Source organism: Elephas maximus, chromosome 16 (genome assembly GCF_024166365.1).
Source record: "Elephas maximus indicus isolate mEleMax1 chromosome 16, mEleMax1 primary haplotype, whole genome shotgun sequence".
Classification (NCBI taxonomy): domain Eukaryota; kingdom Metazoa; phylum Chordata; class Mammalia; order Proboscidea; family Elephantidae; genus Elephas; species Elephas maximus.
Genome location: NC_064834.1, coordinates 64,792,331 through 64,811,803, shown reverse-complemented (window position 1 = coordinate 64,811,803; position 19,473 = coordinate 64,792,331). Strand labels below are relative to the sequence as shown.

General features: G+C 37.2%; 1 protein-coding gene across 3 annotated transcripts; it reads left to right on the top strand.

Annotated features, from left to right (window-relative positions):
• Positions 1-156: 156 nt before the first annotated feature.
• On the top strand, positions 157-19,272 carry DCLRE1A (DNA cross-link repair 1A). Of its 3 annotated transcripts, none has more exons than XM_049854668.1 (10): positions 157-225; positions 753-1,849; positions 4,274-5,953; positions 7,393-7,526; positions 8,585-8,703; positions 10,928-11,068; positions 12,568-12,713; positions 13,699-13,853; positions 17,830-17,971; positions 18,779-19,272. In XM_049854668.1, the coding sequence occupies exons 2-10, from the start codon at positions 1,381-1,383 to the stop codon at positions 18,937-18,939; spliced, it is 3,147 nt and encodes a 1,048-aa protein (XP_049710625.1). In that variant the 5' UTR covers positions 157-225; positions 753-1,380; the 3' UTR covers positions 18,940-19,272. The 3 variants fall into 3 exon arrangements, with proteins under 3 accessions (XP_049710625.1, XP_049710627.1, XP_049710626.1); XM_049854670.1 differs by having other exon boundaries at positions 182-220; positions 1,296-1,849; XM_049854669.1 differs by having other exon boundaries at positions 183-225; positions 1,296-1,849.
• The last annotated feature ends 201 nt before the right edge of the window (positions 19,273-19,473 follow it).

Here is a 19,473-nt window from a genome sequence, read left to right as displayed (position 1 = left end):
GGCTTCTGGGACAGCGTTCTAGAAGCTTTAAAGAAACGATTTCACTACCTTCCACTTTGGAAATTAGCGGACTTTAGAACATAAATGAAATAAAGTAAACCCGTAGAAATTAAGAGGGCATAGACATTTTTTAAAAATTGATTTTAAATTCCCGCTCTTAGGCAACGATCAGCCGATTCGACACAGCACTGGCCGCGGGAAGCTGTTCCCGCTAAGACACGTAAGGTAAGGGGTAAGGATATACTCAAGGAAGAAGGCTTTTAAAGTTGGGAGTGACTGCCAATTGCTTTGGCTTATACACAAATACAGTATTTTGTCGCCCTGGTAATACTGAAAGTGCGGGCGCGAATAGATTGTCAGCGGAGCGGGTGGGGGGGCCCCGAGGGGAGAGGGCACAGCTGGAGTCTGGATCCGCTCCCTTGGGGCGCAGGTGGTGGGTGGGTTGCGGCGAGGGTTCCAGAGGGCTGCGTCTCTGAATCTTCAGAGGGGGAGGGCCCTGGCACCTTTTTTGAAGCGGGCTGGTCTAGCATGGTTAAGGAGGTGGTTAAGACCCTGCTCACTGGCCTTGAAGCCTCCACCATCCAAAGAGAAGGTAGAACCGGTGGAAAGCATGAGGCAGGTTAGCCTCAACTTTGAGGCTTGCGGAAAGAGTTGGCCTACCACCAAGGTGTTCCGCCTCTATGGTCTGGAGTTAAGAGTGTGGCCATAGTGCAAGCACGACTTTACATATTTGAACTTTGTTCTTTGTGCAGTGTTTGTTCATTGCTGATGGAGGAAGGTGCTGGACTGCCTCGGGAAACCGAACTGTTGAAGAGTCGCTCATAAGGGCAATTTCGATTTTTGCTGACCACACACTTTTATGGTTTTTACCCTTCTTGGTGTGACAAGTATTACTAGTAAGCTGAAGTAGCTATTTAGTGTGTGGGACACTTGCTGAGCCATGTGCCCAGGGACTGTTTTTGGATTCGGACCATTCTTCAGTTGAAAGAAAATTGACAGTAGCTTTGTAACAATTTCACAAAACTTGTTCTCAGACTAAGCTGTTGAACCTATATTTTCCATTAGTCTTAATTTTCAAAGTTTCACTCATTCTGATTTTTATGAATCAAACCCTGGTAAAGTCACACAATGAAAAGCTTCTCAGATGGTACCCCCGTGGTAGGTTGGCATAATTTCATTGTGGTATAAATAGAACAGCAGCATTCTCAGGTATAAAATTTATAGTTTATTCATAACCATAGCTGTAGGTTTTTGCTGAGTTAGTGGGTTTTTCATTATTTTTGTTCTTTTTGCAGAAAAGTAAACCATTTAACATTTTCATAACAAGAAATGGACTCCCAATTAAGTTTAGTGCCTCTGTAATGACACAACCATTTTGCCATGTTAGAAGACAATTTTTTGGAAGAAGACATCTGGGAATACAAATCCAGAAGAAAACCAAAACGAGTACGTCCAAAAAATGGCTCTGAAAATACTGCAAAATCTGTTGCAAAGGCAACAGATGGGAAATCCCAATCAAAACAAAGCAGAAATAAAAAAGAACTGAAAAGAACTGTGGAAGCTAAAGAGAAGGCAGAGGACAATGAGATGTGCCTTGGAGGAAAACATAGTCAGACTTCAGTAGCTTCTGGTCAGGATTCAGGCGGAGATAGTATTCAGCATTCCCAGGATAAGGAGACCACTCCAGCAAAGCACTGCAGAACTCACAAAAATAAAGAGTCCCCCAAGATACGTGCAGTTTATGATGGATACTGTCCTAACTGCCAGATGCCTTTTTCCTCATTGCTAGGTCAGACACCTCGATGGCATGTTTTTGAATGTTTGGATTCTCCACAGGTGTCTGAAACAGGTAAGATCATAAAAAGGGACCAGTTGCTGGTGAGTTGACTCTGATTCATGGCGACCATGTTTGTTCTCTAGATAGTCTGAAAGGCTGGCATATCAGTCAGACATATCAGCTCCATTGAACAAAGAAGGCAAGCAAAAACCAAGAGATGAAACATCTTAGGTATAAATGACTTACTCTGCAAGCCAACGAGGTAACACATTTTACCCTTCTTAAGGAGGGTAAAAAGCTAATAGTCGGTGGTATAATTGTAAAGAGATTGCAAACTTGAAAACAGTTTAAGTGCATTCCCGTATTTCCTAAAAGTCCCTAAATATCTTATTTTTCATAGATGTTAATTGAGCACCTACCATGCTAGGTACTTTCAGTCTGGTTACATGTAAGCTAGGTGGTATTGACATTTTTTCGATGAGGGTTCTTAGAAGTTAAGTAATTTACCCATTTTGTCATCTTTTGTGAAACTATATAGAAAAATAGGAATACAGTTTGATACTCTAAATATGGTCATGTATTCATCATGCTAATGTGCAGGCAAGAGGAAATGGGAAGAAATAGGTTATTAAGATGCTAATAATAAAATTGTGCCAAATGATAACTAAAGTACTATCTTTTATTATCTTCTAAAATAGATATTGTGACAATATAATGTATGTGTCCTATTTAACATGTAGACAATCCTACCTGGAATATATGGAGAAGGGGTTATTGTGATAATTTTCTGTCTTGAAGTTATGTATAGCATACATAGACTTTTAGATTTTAAAGAATTAGAATTCAGTAAAATAAAAATAATTCTCAGTGTGGTTTCATGTTAATGATGATTCTGAAAATATTTTATTGTTAACCCCTAGTTATCACTTTAAAGTACTCCATGAAGATGCAAAAGAACTCTTTATATTTTCTAACATCTGGCATTAATTAGCCTTTTCTATAAAAGTATAGCAAGCGATAACCCTGTCACGCAAGTAATTTTTCATTTAAGTTGCTTAAATATCAGAAATGGAAGTTGGACTCCCATGGTGAACACCTCAGAGTGACATGTACTATAAATGAAAACCTGTTGCCTTCGAGTCAATTCCGACTTACAGCAACCCTATAGGACAGAGTAGAACTGGCCCCACAGGGCTTCCGAGGAGCGGGTGGTGGATTCAAACTGCCCGCCTTTTGGCTGGCAGCCAAGCTCTCAACCACTTCCTTTATACACGAAGCCACCTCAAAAAGATGTTCTACTGATTTTTCACTGACTAAACTCCTTTGAATAGAATCTAAAACGGGCCCTTCTTGGTATTCCACAAATACTTTATGAGACAATTTTAAGTTCAGTTTTAAGCAATGAAGTCTAATAATTTAACATGACACCTTTTCTTTTCTTGGGATGGAGGGTCATTTTTTATAAACCTGGTTGTTAACATAGGCAGGGATATGCCCAGATGATTTACAGAATGTTTCACTGTGAATCAGGATCAACTTGAAGACAATGGGTGTGACGGGTCACAATCATAATATGATGGGGCATAGTTTCCAAATTATTAAAACTTTACTGTTACCCAGCACAGGCCCCTGGGTGACACAAATGGTTTACACTTGACTACTAACTGGAAGGTTGGCAGTTTGAACCCACCCAGCTGTACTCCGGAAGAAAGGCCTAACGACCTGCTTCCCTAAAGATTACAGCCAAGAGAACCCTATGGAGCAGTTCTACTCTGTAACACATATGGTCACCGTGAGTCAGAATCAACTTGATGGCAGTGGGTTTTTTTAGCCAGTATATTAAATTGAATTTCAAATCTTAGAATCTAAAATGTTCAGTATATGAGCAGCTACTAAGATTGTTATTATTAATCTTGTTAAGATTGTTGTTATTTTACCATTCACTTGTATACAATGTATATGTTAAAATAATGGACTCTAATTCAATACTACAGTTATCATAAATCTGGTTGCTTAATAAGATAAAGATCGGTAGCCTTAAAAATAGGACTTTCGTTTTGTGTCCTCCTTACTTTGATTGCCTGAATAATATTGAACTAGTGAAATTGATGTCATCAATCTGTAGCACCTGTTCAGAAAATACTCCATACAGGCATGCCATGGAGTTATTTATTTATTTTTTAAGGCATTCAGGTTTGTGGAGTTACATAGGAAAGGGGGAAAAAAAGTGTTAGTCTTAAAATGTATTTTTTGAGAAAAGATTATTTGAAAAGAAACTTAAAAGAGTATCTTAAAAATGATAAATAGCTCCTCGCAAAACCATACTGGATGAAGTGTTGACATTTTATGTTTATGTTTTGATTGCTGCAGTTAACAAGAGCTATTAAGGCCTCAAAGTAGGACTGACGATTTCTACTATGTGTCAACTTCCAGTGCTGATGCTGTCAAAGCAGAGTCTATGCTTTGATCCTCTAATACTTTTTTCTTTATTAAAAGTTTCAGAATGTCCTGATGGTCTTCTGTGTACCTCAACAATTCCTTCTCATTACAAGAGATACACTCACCTCCTGTTGGCTCAAAGTAGGGCAAGTTCTAATTCTTCCAGCAGCCCATCACATACAACAGGTGGTCGTTTGAATTGTTCCAGTGAGATTAATTCAGGCTTTCTCTGTAGCCTTGAGAAAAGATGGCCTCTGAATCAGAAACAAATTGAGAACTTAAAAAATGTTGCCAGTGATCCCTTTTTGATGACACAGTGTCTAAGAAGATCTCAGTCTCCAGCTGAAACCAACAAAAAGATTTCCTTTTCTACAAATATCCGAAAGTCCCAGCAAGCTCTCAAATTTACTCAGTTTGTTAATAATGACCAGCTGGTAGAATTTGGTTTGCCTCTTGTTGATGAAGAATTAGATAGCTCAGAATACACAAATTTGCCAGTGCCAGAAAATGACTCTAGAGACTGTGAAATCTCCTATTCTCCACTTCAAAGTGATGAAGAAGTATACGATACAGATGAAAAGCTGGATGATTCACAACAGGAACTATTTTTCACTGAAAACTCAAAAGATGGAAATCTAGAAGAAGATGACATCAGCTCTACTTTGTTTAAAAAACTCCGCAATCCCTTACTGAAGGGCCAGGAAGATAGCTGCCCGGAGATGAATAACTTCTTAACTCAAGATAAGTACAATGAAGAATTGTATAAATACCATACTCTAACTGATTTGTCTCAACTTATTTCCCAAAACAGTGAGAGTGTCAGTGCATGTGATGATCCAGGTGATGATTTTATGTTGTTGCCACCTGCATCAGCAGGGGGACTTGATGCTTCTAATTACCTAGCCACTGAAGCAAAATCTGATAAGCCAGAATTTCACTCATCTCAAACAAGTAAGCAGAAACAGGCAGTTGAAGAATCAGCTGTTTACAGTCAAGTTTCTCTTCCATTACTTAAAAGTAAAATGCCAAACCGTTTTGAAAGCCAGGGAGAAGAGTATCTTTCTTCCCATCTGAACCAAAGTAAAGTTATAGAATTATCAAGTGAGAACTTTAATGCTAAGTATAATACTAATTCAGTACATTTCTGCAGAGAGGCATTAGATGGTGTGCTAGACAGTAAGATTTCCATTTTAAAACCAGAGAAGTTTCCTAGTACATCTATTGCTGCTAAGTCTGTGAAAATACTGCCATCTGGTCCTAAGTGTGATGCAAGATACTCTCCTAACAAGGTAATGAAACAAATGGATATAGGTGTGTATTTTGGACTCCCACCCAAAAAGAAAGAAGAGAAATTGCTGGAGGAAAGTGCATCAAAAGGGGCGAACTTAAACCCAATTGTAAGTCCTAATGTAAAGAGGTCCCAGAGGTGCAAGAGGAAAGCAGAAAACTCACTAAGTGATTTAGAATTCGATGCAAAGATCCCTGTGAAACTTTCTAGTGAGAGGTCACAACGTCAAAGAAAGAGACGTAAAAAGTCAGATTCACTACAGGAAGGAGCATCTCAGAAGTCAGATCACATTAACAGTACAGAATTTGGAGCAGTCAGCTTAAGTAAAGACAAAGTCTTCCTAAAATCAGCTGGTGGCAGGCTGCAGAGGGGGTGGACAAAAATCCCACAGTTATCTAATGCAGGAGGATTAAGAAAAAGGAGTTGTCCATTCTATAAGAAAATACCTGGTAAGTTGAAATATCAGTGCTTAACATGTTTACAGAAACACACACAGCTTTTTTTACTTTGATGCTTATTGCCCATGTTGTGTGGATGAAACATTTTTTTGCATGTGTTTGCTTTTCATGGTACTTCATGGGCCTCTAACATTTTTTGCCCATTTGATCTTTTTGCTATTTTTAGTTCAGCAAACTTTTATTAAACATATTCTCCATATGGGGTACTGCACTAGTTAGGTAGAAGCTACAGATCCTACAAGGTTTAGCAAGAGAGTGGTAAGAATCCAGCTTCATATGGAAGGAGGCAATGCAGTTCTGCAGGTAACTATAATAAAAGGCACTCTAAGTGCTTGTGAGAAATACAAAGCAAGTACGAAGAAGCTTCAAAGAGGGAAGTATCACAGGTTGTACGTGCCATCACAAATGCTAAACGTTTTAAAACCATATTAGAACTTGGCTTCTCTGCTTTTTCATATTCTTGTAATTTCTCCTGCCTTCACAAGTGGCTTCGTAGAAAAGATACTTGGTGAAATGAATTTTACTTCTGAAGAAACCAACAACTTTTGAAAAAAATGGAAAATGAATTAGGCAAAATATCTTTAGTTTCAGAAGATTTTTAAAAGTGCTTTATTGATATTCTAGATCTATCATTTGTTCAAAATATTTATCTAGAGAATAGTTTATATACATCAAAGAACCAGTTTTGTTTTTAGTAATTATTTTGATTAACTCTCTGTACTTTAATTGAGCCTAAAACTAGCATACTACGTGTTGTCAAATCTCGACAGAATTATGAAAATATGCATATTTACTTGTAAATACATGTAGAGCAGCGCTACGCGATCTTTTCTTCATTACTCTTGTTTCTCTAATGAGCCTTTTTAAGCACTTTATTCCTTTCTTCCCCTTCCCCCCAATGAAATTAAAACACTACAGATACACTGTTTATCTCTTATTATATTGTGGCCCTTTGGAGGACCACAAACCATTATTGTAAGATCCAAAATTTTTTGACCCTCAACCATTTTGCCCCCTTGAAAGCCTATCAATATCACCGCATTGAGAATTCGTGTTTGAGAAGAAAGTTAGCCTTCTTTTGCTGGTCATTGCAGAAGTAAGGATTCTAGGGGCTCGGTATCATGGAAAAATGGAAGTATTAGATAAAACAAATAAGCAAATATTAGTTTTTAATTTAGTATTTTAATTTGGTGCAGGTGTTCATAAAGAAAACTGTTCTGAGATATTTAGTAGAAACTTATGTAAGACTTACTCTCATCTCTAGTATCACCTTTTGCTGAATTTGTGTAGTGTCAGTTTTTCAATAAATTATAAAGTTAAATTGGAAATGAGACGTAGAGGGGATGGAAGGGTCAGGATTTAAAATTAAATCAGACGTCTTTTACTCATGAAGCTTTTGGTCAGCCTGCTGTGTTTGATTTTTGTTGCAGGAACTGGCTTTACAGTTGACGCCTTTCAGTATGGATTGATTGAAGGCTGCACTGCCTATTTCCTTACACATTTTCATTCTGACCATTATGCTGGCTTGTCTAAAAGCTTCACTTCTCCAGTTTATTGTAGCGAGGTAAGTTTTAATATTCTTAACTCCAAATTTGTAGAATGCAGAGGATTTCTAAGCCACTTGGTTAAAAAAGAGAATAATTAAAATTGCAAAATTTGTCATTCAACTAGAAAAGGTACAAGAAAACAGATTCCAAATTGAGGCCCTACAATTAAATGAGTTAATGTCACCAATGATGGTTGATTTTTTTTTTTAATAATGCTTTAAAATATGGAAACAATAGGTTAACTGTTGCGTGATGTACTAAAACACCTAGGTTTCATTCAGCAAACTTTTACTGAGTGACTAAAAAGACATACAGTGACTAAAAAGAATACCTAACTTCAAGGACCATACAGCTTCCAAGGGAAACAGATCCACAAAGAATACCGCAATCAAATTGTGAGAGAAAAACAAATACAGTGTCCAGGGAAGGGAGAAGGGAGGGCTTTTCTGTCCAGGACTAAGGTTAGAGAAAGTTTCATGGAGATACCTTGAACCAATTTTCAAAAAGTGAACATTTGAATGCCTCTTACTAAGGGCTTTGGCTACAATTTGATTTAATCCTCACAGCGTTCTAGAATTATCGTCTTTTTATTAACGAGGCAGCTGAGGCTTGAAGAGGTTAAGTGACATGCCCCAGATGACAGAACTGGTCATGACAGAGCCAGAATTTGAACGTATGTTCTGATTCCAGAGCCTGGCTGAGGAAGGAGCAGAGAGTGTTCAAGATAGAGGGTGGAGAGTGTGCAGAGGGAGGGGCACCTGAGGAGTATACCCATTCCAGGTACTTCAGAGAATTCAGAAAGGCTAGAACAGAGGTAGGCAGGGGCCAGATCACAAACGGTTTTGTCTGTCATGCTGGGGCTGATGGACATGTCACAGGTGAGGGAGAATCAGTGATCGTTTTTCAGCACGGTAGTGACGCGGTCATTTCAGAAAGATTACCTTCTTGCCGTTGTGGAGGGTTTACTTCAATCTCATTGAAAGAACAAGGAGACTGTGAAGATGCTTTGACTCCAGACTAGATATGCCCTAAAATACTTTAGTGTTTTGCTGTATCAGCACATCCTGTTTTGCAGATAACTGGCAATTTGTTGAAGAACAAGCTGCATGTGCAAGAACAGTATATCCATCCATTGCCAATGGATACTGAGTGTATAGTGAACGGGGTCAAAGTTGTTTTGCTTGATGCCAATCAGTAAGTGTTAAAGTCACCATAATCATAGACTATTTTTAAATATTCAAAAGAAAAAATATCACATCTTTATTTAAAAGCTTATTACAACTAAGGTGCTGGATCTTGTTGATAACTTGAGTAAAAACATTTCTCATTTTGGAAAAAAAAAAAAAAAACGTAACCAGTTACAAGTCAAATTAAACAGAGGGAGCCTCTAAATGTTATCTCATGCCATCTTTTCTATCCAGTTTAGACTGCTGTGCTTGTCATGAGACTCCATCGTATTTAAAAGAAAAAAAAAAATACGTAACATGTTGCCGCTATGTTTTACTTACATAAATGAACAGCATGTAATTCATACAGAGATTAAAGGGGTTTTTTTTCCGTTTAAGCTAAGAAATCCTGAGGCTTTTGATACCAAAACCATGAAAGATTTTTCTTGGAAATACTTTCCATTTTTTGCTCTTTTTTTTTTTTTTTAGTGTAAAGTACTGTTGGCATTTCTATTGCCAAAGTGTGACTATCAGATATGCTTCTGTGAAAACTAGACTGTATTACCCTTTTAAAATATATTGACAGTTTTTGTATACTAATATTAAGGATTTTTGTGTCTGTTTTCATGATGGATATTGATCTGTAGTTTTTTTGTTATGCTTTTGTCTGATTTTGGTATCAGGGTAAGGCTGGCCTCACAAAGTATTCTATTCCCTCTTTTCTATTTTCTGAATGATGTTGTGAAACGTTGGTATTACTTCTCCTCAAAGTGCTTGATAGAATTCCCCAGTAGAATCACCGGGGCTTTAATTTTGGGGGTAAAAAAGAGACTAAATGGAAGCATTTTAATTACGAATTTAATTATTTCCTATATTTTCTTAAAATTCAAAGTAAAAGTTCCATATGTTTTGGCAGTAATTTGCAAACCCCGTTGTGTTGGGGTCCCCAGACCACCATCATATGCAATGCTATATTAGAAGGCCTCAAAGAAGTCAGAAAAGCTGTTAAACTCACAGCTTATTACAGTGAAAGGATACAGACCAAAGTTAGCAAAGGGAAAAGGTGCATGGGGTGAAGCGCAGGAGAAACAGGCCCAGGCTTCCAGGTGTTCTTTCTAAGCAGAGTCATATGTTGTTAGGTATTTTGAGTTTATTTTGACTCATAGTGACCCCATGTAACAGAGTAAAACTGCCCCATAGGGTTTCCTAGGCTGTAATCTTTACGGGGGAGCCCTGGTGGCATAGTGGGTTAGGAGTGTGACTGCTAACCAAAAGGTCGGCAGTTCAGATCCACTAGCTGCTCCTTGGAAACCCTATGGAGCAGTTCCGTTCCGTCTTATACCGTCACTATGAATCAGAACCAACTTGGTGGCACCTAACAACAACAACAATCTTTAGGGGAGCAGATTGCCAGGTCTCTTTCCTGCAGAGCTGCTGGTGTGTTCGAGCTGACAACCTTTCAGTTAGCAGCTGTGCACTTAATGGTTGTACCACTAGGGCTCCTTAAGAATGGCATACTAAAACCAAACCTATTGCTGTCGAGTCGATTCTGTCTCAGCAACCCTATAGGATAGAGTAGAACTGCCCCATAGGGTTTCCAAGGAACAGCTGGTAGATTGAACTGTCGACCTTTTGGTTAGCAGCTGAGCTCTTAACCACTGCACCACCAGGGCTCTGAGTGGCATTCACATGCTTACTTTTCCCAGCAATGATGTGTGACAACACGTGCAAAGTGTTGCCAACCAAGAACACTCACTGAGCCTTAGTATCTAGAATTTTTATTGGGGGTCAGTCCCGTAGGCATGGAGCACCTGTGTGACTGACCTCGGCTTCTCAGACTCCAGACCCCCAGAATAAAAACAAAGGTTCACCATATATCACATTGGTAGCATAAACTATCAGACCGAACTAGTACCACGTGGCCCAAGACATCAGGCCTATAAAAACAGTTTTAACAGACTGAGTATTCCAAGGGCTCAGAGCTCATCTCCCAAGAGCCAGTCCTGAAGACAGGCCTTTCTAGGGCCTGCACAGGCTTTGAGCAACACAGGCCTGCTGGGACTTTCCCTGCACACCCATTTTTTTAATGATGTAAATTTCCTTCAGTTAAAGTGTGTCTTTCCTCTATAGTGTAGTGCTACACATTTGTGGTCAGCTAATAAGTTGCGTTAATTTGTTGATATTGAAATAGCTCTTCTTCCTATAGGTGCTTTGCCTGTGTTAAGAATATTTCTTAACATGTTTATGTTCAGCTGCCCAGGTGCTGTCATGGTCCTTTTTTGTCTTCCTAATGGGACTGTCATATTACACACTGGAGACTTCAGAGCAGACCCCACCATGGAACGTTCTCTGCTTGTGAACTGGAGAGTCCACACTCTTTACTTAGATACAACGTAAGAGAGGCTTTGTTTGTGTGCTTCCTTTTCCCACTAACAGCATTTGCTCTGTACTTCATGAGTAATTTGAGCACTCCTTGATTATTTGCGTAGGTAATCAAAATGATGATTTATTATCAATATCATTTTAAGGCTATCAGAGGGATGCTATTTAAAAATATACTTAAGGGCAATTTGGGATTATATGTCGTAACTGATTACAGCCTAATTTTTTTTGTAATTTCTTTTTGAAAATATGGTTTATGTGAGAATCCTGTTACTGAGGCAAAGAAGAAAAATTTGGGACAAACTCCAGGAAAAGCCCCTTTTAGGTTATCTTTTCAAAATATCCATGTAACTAAAGTATAATCATGAAAAGAAAACAGAGATGAGATGTGATTCCGTTTCTGAGAATCAAAGTTATGTTTGTCCTTTTCTCAAAAAGGTAATTTATAAGTGACAACTTGGAGTTTCTAAGTGCTATCGATACAATGGAATACGCCATTATCTTTTTATTATTTTTTAAAACATGTCATCAATTTTTTAGAAAGTGCATTAACTATTTCAACCTGTTTCAAGGAGACATTCGTACAGCATATTTTGATAAAAGATAATCTTCCCACTTCCAGTTTTCTGACACTGCAGTTCACTTTTCCGTTCTTTTATATGTATGCTAAGTACCAGGTAAATTAAGAAAATAAGCAGAAACCTGTTCTGAGCAGTTTTACTCTACATACAATTCTGAATTTCTCAGTGGGTTTTTATAGAGAAAGGACCACTTTTTTTTTTCTTTTATGATTGTTTTAACCAATAAAAGCATTTTAAATTGAGAAAAGTATGTTTTCTTAGTATACTTCATGATTTTTTAGTGAAAAGATGCATAATTTTCACTATATATGTATACATATGTGTAGATAGATAATCATGGGGTTATTTTTTCACTGAGTGTTATTATCTTGAGATAGATCCAACTGGGTCTGTTGTATTCCTGCATTACTATGTAAGGAAGTTTTTTGTATCTCCTAAGGAAAGAGGGTATCAACCTTGCGAGTATCAGCTGTTTGATTTTAAACTGCTTCGTTAAATTCGCATTTAGTTTCATTGTTTTAATAGAACAGTTCTTCAGTTCACGTGTAATCGTATCAATAGTATTTTCTTTGATAGTGATAAGGGTTTTTAAAAAAAAATAGTGACAGTGAATTAGTTCATTATTAAAATGGCTGACTGGCTAGAAATATTTGAGAAAATGTTTTCAAAAAGGCAATTTCATTATTTAAGGGTGTTAGAAGAGGCTTAATGAGAAAGGTATGTTGAATACTTACAATTCCATCATAAATTATCAACAGCTGGTAACAAATATTTTAACCACAAGCAGCGAGTAAAGTGCAGTGCTATTAATATACTGTAAGGCTGTAGTGTGTAATTTTGCTAAAAGTACGTTTTCTAAAACAACATCCAACTTAATGCTATGGCTTTATTATTATTCTTTTAATAAGTGCTATATTTCCTTATTACAGATATTGCAGCCCAGAATACTGCTTTCCATCCCAGCAAGAGGTTATCCAGTTTGCCATCAACACTGCCTTTGAGGCTGTAACCCTAAACCCACGTGCTCTTGTTGTCTGTGGCACTTACTCTATTGGAAAAGAGAAAGTCTTCCTAGGTGGGTGGAAGCCGTATCTAATTTACATTAATATATTATAAAGATCAGGTTCTCTTTGCATAGAGCCCTTTCAGTCTCTAACCTTGCAGGTGATATTTATTTCCTGAAATGGCTCAATATTACCTTCAAAGTTGAAGGAAAATGTGGTAGAGTTTGATACATTTAAACATTTGATCAGGGTGTTTATGGTAGACTTTATAGCTACAAGATGTCCACAGAGCACACATTCACACAGTAGTACTTTAATAAGCTCTGAAAGATGACTAATGCATGGTTGTATTGCTGTGTTCTTTGAGGTTAGCCATCAGTTATTTTAGAGAACACTTATAATTGTTCCTAATGGATTTCTAGATGTGTAACTATGTGGTTCGTATAGGTAGTGTTGTACCGTTTTGCAAAGTACTTTCATTTCTTTTTTACTTTTGCTCCTAAAACCTTCTTAAGAAACCCTGGTGGTGCAATGGTTAAGTGCTCTGTTGTAACTGAAAGGTTGGAGGTTTGGACTCACCAGTGACTCTGTAGGAGAAAAGACCTGGCAATCTGCTCCTGTAAAGATTATAGCCTCAGAAGCCCCATGGGGCAGTTGTACTCTGTCCTATAGGGTCGCTATGAGTCAGAATCATATGACTTGATGGCACACAACAGCAACAACAAAACCTTCTTAAGTATGGGTATATATGTCAAACATTAAGATATGAAGTGATAAAGCCAGGGTTTTAACTCCTCCAAATGTGCTTCCTTCCCTTTCTATATATTTTTTGTAGTTTTTAAACAATGGGCCTTAAAAAATAAACCCTAGCTTTCTCACAGTTTATTCCATACAATTTGTCAACAGAATTATTTAGCCTTTCTGAGATGTTATGGCAAAAAGTGTGAATGTTTTAATTTCTTCTTATTTGATAAATTCTAGTATTAATACATGTTTTAACTTATTTTTTCATAATCTGTAACTTTACTGTTTTTTAACCTTTTTCTTTCTCTATAGCCATTGCTGATGTTTTGGGTTCAAAAGTTGGCATGTCCCGAGAAAAGTATACAACATTACAGTGTCTCAATATACCAGAAATCAATTCCCTCATTACTACAGACATGTGCAGTGCATTGGTTCATCTTCTACCAATGATGCAAATTAATTTTAAGGTAAGTGTCCAAGAGGATGGCTGTAATAAAAAAGATGGCCAATAATATCAAGAATTGGTGAGGATATGGAGAAATTGGAACCCTCATTCTTTGCTGATGGGATTGTGAAATGGTGCAGCTGCTTGGGAAAATAGCTTTGCAGTTCCTCAAAAAGTTAAAGCCATTCCACTCCTAGGTACATACCCAGGAAAAATAAAAATAAAAACTTACCCACACATGTTCATAGCAGCATTGTTACCCAAAAAGTAGAAACAGCCCAAATACCCACCAATGCATGGGTGGATAAACAAATGTGGGATGTCCGTACAGTGGAATATTATTTGGCCTTAAAAAGAAATGAAGTCCTGATAGAGCTACACCAGGGATGAATCTCGAAAACATCATGCTAAGTGAGTGAAGCTAGACACAAAGGCCACCTATTGTATGATCCCACTTATATGAAAGGTCCAGAATAGGTAAATCCATAGAGACAGGAAATAAATTAGTGGCTGCCAGTGGTTGGAGAAGGAGAGAATGGGGAGGGACCACTAATGGGCACAAAGCATGTCTTTTTGGGGTGATGAAAATGTTCTGGAATTAGTGGTAATGTTTGCCCAACTTTGTGAATATGCTAAAAACCACTGAATTGTACAGATTAAAAAAAAAAAGAGACCAGCTTTTGAAGACCAAAAGAAAGATTGAGAGGTGAGGCAGTGGAGAAGCATAGAGCATGGCCATGAAGGGGAGCCAGATGTGTTGATGGCCAGAGGGAGGCGCACAGGAGGGGTTTTGTTTGTTTTAGTGATGAGAATTTTCATATTGTGAGGGAAAGCAGCCAAGGGATAGGGAAAAATAGAAGATGTGTAGGAAAAAGGAATAATTAGTGAAGTATGGTTTCTGAGAAGGCATCTGGAACACAGAGGGATTCATTAAGCAGGAAGAGGGCTATCTCTTCCTCTCTAACAATACCCTCCCAACCTACAACCCTGTTGCAGACTTTATTTTTTTGTATTATACATTGTCTTCTTTTAAAGATCATGTATTTACAAGTCCAGACTTGTATAAGAATTAAATCATCAAACAACTACAAACTTAAGTACAATTTTTTTTTAAAAAATACAGGAATTCGAATGGGTTTTAATGACACCAAGATACGTTCCTTCTGAACCTTTTGTTTAGTTTTAAGACTAGTGTCCTTGAGAAAGGAATGATCTGGAGTCATTAAGTCTGTGTTGTTTCTGGGTTTGTCATCTGTTGTTGATATTGCCTTCAGTTGCCCTTCCCTTTCCTCCATTAAAGTGACCAGGTATTAATGACATATTTGGAGATTTCTTATCTTCAGAACACAGATGGAGCAGAAACTGGTGGGTACCGTAAGGCTATATTTTAGTTGGTAATTATAGCCATGTTTTTACCAACCAAAAATAGTTTTGTTGCATCAAAGTTAATGACTTTTTGTGAAAATGTAAACCTAATACAAGTTTCAGATTTTCCAAGACATGCTTGAAAGCCTTTGAAATTTTGTAAATAATACCATTCATGCCATCTAGCTCAACATTTGGGTTCATATGTATACTCTAATATAGTTGACTGCCACCTCTGATTTAAATCTGATGGATGGAATGTGGTAAAACATTATAACAGTGATACTATAGATGATTATTCATGTACTGAAAAAATAATCATAGTGGCACATGTTGAAAGTATTTTTCTCACAACCTGGTTATCAGTAACAGAGACAAGTCATTGATCAGGGATTTTATGTTGATTAAATTAGTCTTAATAAAATTTCTCATGAGAATAGTTCTCAAATTGTGGTTAAAGGACCACTAGTGGCTATTTGGAAACCCTGGTGGAGTAGTGGTGAAGTGCTACTGCTGCTAACCAAAGGGTTGGCAGTTCAAATCCACCAGGTGCTCCTTGGAAACTCTATGGGGCAGTTCTACTCTGTCCTATAGGTTCGCCATGAGTCGGAATCAACTCGATGGCACTGGATTTGGTTCTTCTTTTTTTTTTTTTTTGTTTAGTGGCTATTTGCAATCATTTCTCTAGGTTTGGCTTACATGATAATGTTATATGTTTTTGTTTGGGCCACAGGTTAATGATATTTTTGTGTTAACTCTAATTAGAATGGATAGGAATGACCTATGTGGTGTTACATGTATAATTGCTCTAAACTTCAGTTTCTTATTTCCTTTTATGAGGGGACAAAAGGAGCAGGATTGGTAATTAGGCAAATAACATTATATTAGACAGGTCCTAAACTAACCAAGATCAAGACTTGAAAATTTGCAGACTCAGGGAGATTATAATGTAGACTTAGTTATATATATCATAATGTAAACTTTTTTTTTATGGACATACTAGTTGGCAAGAAATGTGACTGTTAAAGGTACGAATTCCTATATTGATTTCAAATTAATAAAACGTTGTTTGATACAAAAGAGAAATCAAGGGATTGTTACCAATGAAATACAAGTGTCTAATAAACAGGAAAAACATTTAGCCTCATACCAGTAATCAATCACAAACAAAACAGTGATGCTATATTTGTCTTCTTCCAAAGTGACAGGCTTTTTAAAAATGCACTATCCCTGTGATGGGAATTCAGATAATTTGGCATGTCGTATACTTTGAAAGTAGTATAAATTAGGGGTAAGCCTTTTAATTCAGCAGCTCCACTTCTAGGACTTTCTACTAAAAGCCTAATACTTTGTAAAAAGGTCATACTGTAAGGCTCTAGATGCTGATGGTGTTAGGGATGAGGAGAGTTAGAAAAAGCTAAAAAAGGGCAAATTAGTTTCCATCGGAAAAGATACAGAAGATGGGGTCTCTTGACTGTCTCCTTACTGGGCTATAAGCTTCAGGAGGGGGAAAGCTGTCTGTCTTCTTCACCACTCTGACGCTAGCACCTGGCATAATACTGGAACAAATATTTATTGAATGAATGAAGAGGTAGATGGATGAATGGATGCATCTTTGTGATTTTTTTCAGAATTACATACCAGCATCTTTTAGAACACTTTAATATTTCAAAGTATGTAAGATTAAGGAATAAAAAGACACTTGGGGAAATTCCAGAAGATAACTGCATACGGTTTAGATTTTTTATTATTTTTAAATAAAACTAGAATTTTATTATAAATTTGCACTAAACTCTGGTTTTTAGTCTTAAGACCAAAGGTATGATTTTCTGTATCCCTTGTGCCATTTTTACCTTTAACTAAATTTCTCTTACCTTTCAAAGATTAAACTTAGGTCAATGGTTTTCTAGAGTTTTATCAAATGTCATCATTTATAATGACTTTAGTTGGGAAAGTTCATTGGTACTCAGGATTTATACCAAAACCCCAAACCAAACCTGTTGCTGTCTAGTCAATTCTGACTTGTAGCAATCCTAGAGGACTGAGTAGAACTGCCCCATAGGGTTTCCAAGGAGCAGCTGGTAGATTCGAACTGCTGACCTTTTGGTTAGCAGCTGAAAAGTTTTTAACTTACTGTATCTAGTTTGTGTTCAGAAGATCAAAAGAGGTAAACACCTGAGAAGAGTGTACTGCCGTTCTTATAAAACCATGTCTGTCTGGATCTGTCAGTCAATCCTCTGTTGGTATATATGCATGAAGAATGTCTGGACTGGTGTTTACCAATGTAATGTTGGTACTTCTGTGTAGTGGGATTTAGGGAGAGAGAGTACGTATTTGCTTTATTTGTAGCTGTAGAAGTTGCTGTTTGTTCACACATAATTATGTTTAAAGTTGCTCCTCCCACCTTTTTTCAGGTTGTTCTTAAGCTTGTTTAACTTCAAATAATAGAAGGGAAAAAAATTTTTTTTCAGTGATTTCATATTTTTTAGAAGCATAGCACTAGGATGTTTCACTGCTTAACCGGTAAAAACTCCCCATGGCTTTGCCAATGTAACGTCTTTAATCATTCTGTTCTATTCAGCATAGTCCGTCTTTACAGACCATGAAATCAAGATGCTGTTTTTATTTAACAGGGTTTACAGAAACATTTGAAGAAGTACGGTGGGAAATATGATCAGGTCTTGGCCTTCCAACCGACAGGATGGACACATTCTAACACATTAACCAGTATAGCAGATATTATTCCCCAGACCAGAGGAAACATTTCAATATATGGTATAATTATTAAATTCTCTGACTTTTAATGTTTTCAATTTAATTTTTTTAAAAAAAGCTGTAAAATTAAGATTCAAGAAAACCTAGCAGTGAAGAATCTTTAGCAGTTTGAGAGTTTAAATCTCTCTACAAACTCTATACCTGTGTCTTTGAGATATAACTTGATATAAAGGACCTTGACTGTAGTCAACATTGGATAATGCAGATCATTTCCTTTGTGCGATCAGTGATATTTAAAGGAAATGGTAGAGCTGCTTGAAAAGAGGGGCACTGTGGTTATACACTGAAAGTCCAGACGATCGTGAGATTGAGAGCAGGATTTGATGTGATAACAGCAAGAGATACAAACTTTAGTTTTTTCATCTCTTGGGGGAGGTTAACCGTTGCCTGTAGATGATAGCTTACCAGTAGGCTTTTTACAGTGGTGACGGACTGAAGTGTTTTTGCTATGTCACTAAACCAGTGACTTATTTTTAGCCTTTAAGGGCCCTCCCTCCCTTTCACAGTGGGACTTGATTCCCAATGAAGGTGGAGAAGAGATGTTTAGCATTTTTTTCCTTTTTGTTATTTTTGTGTGCGCAATGTGTATTTTATGTGGAATCTGCTTACTGACACTGGGAATCAAGAATGTCCTGCTCATCAGCCTTCAAATCTTGCTCATATTTCTCCCAGTATTTTCTGAAAAGCCATACCTGAGCAAAGCACCTAAAGGAAAGAACTGTCTAAAAAGAAGAAAAATTTTACTAAGTAGAAATCTCTGGGAGTACATATTATTAATTATCCTTTGTGTGTGTATGTGTGTTGCAGGAATTCCTTATAGTGAACACAGCAGCTACCTAGAAATGAAACGTTTTGTCCAGTGGCTGAAGCCCCAGAAAATCATACCTACTGTAAATGTTGGCACCTTGAAGAGTAGGAGTACCATGGAGAAGTATTTTAGAGACTGGAGATTGGAAGCTGGGTATTGATGATACCTCACAGGACTGAGAAATAGTTAAGTAACTTTAGCTGTAATGTGTTAGTAGTTAAATCTTTAGTTATATGAAAGATTTGTTTACTTCAGGTGAAAACCTCATGAAAGGCACACAGCTTGTTTTTTCCTTGATGTTTGAATAACATGCTCATAGTGCAGGATGTCTCTCAGCATCGTCAGTGTTACTGAGACTTGGTCTCCCTAGTATCCTTAATGTCTCACCCTTCCCTATGGGAGGACCTTATAGTCTGCGTCAGGCTTTAGAGAAGGAAATGAAGGCAGGTCCAGGGACCAAAGGATTCATGATACTGGATGAACTAGATTGAAAGCAATAAGTTATTATGTGTCTTTGAAATTATTTAATATGAGGCATATTTAATGAGCTAGAACTTTTATATGAAATGTATACATAAATAAAAAATTAATCCTCAATTTGCAATAGTGTCTTTTGGGTTTTTGGATTTGTAATTTGTGACGTTCGTGCATTTTTATAAAATCTCAAAAGAAGATTATTCAACCTTTGACCCTG

Coding starts and splice junctions, on each gene's coding strand:
- DCLRE1A (XM_049854668.1), top strand. CDS start 1,381: ATGTTAGAAGACAATTTTTTGGAAGAAGACATCTGGGAATACAAATCC. Junction 5,954..7,392: donor ATTCTATAAGAAAATACCTG/GTAAGTTGAAAT, acceptor TTTTTGTTGCAG/GAACTGGCTTTACAGTTGAC. Junction 8,704..10,927: donor GTTTTGCTTGATGCCAATCA/GTAAGTGTTAAA, acceptor GTTTATGTTCAG/CTGCCCAGGTGCTGTCATGG.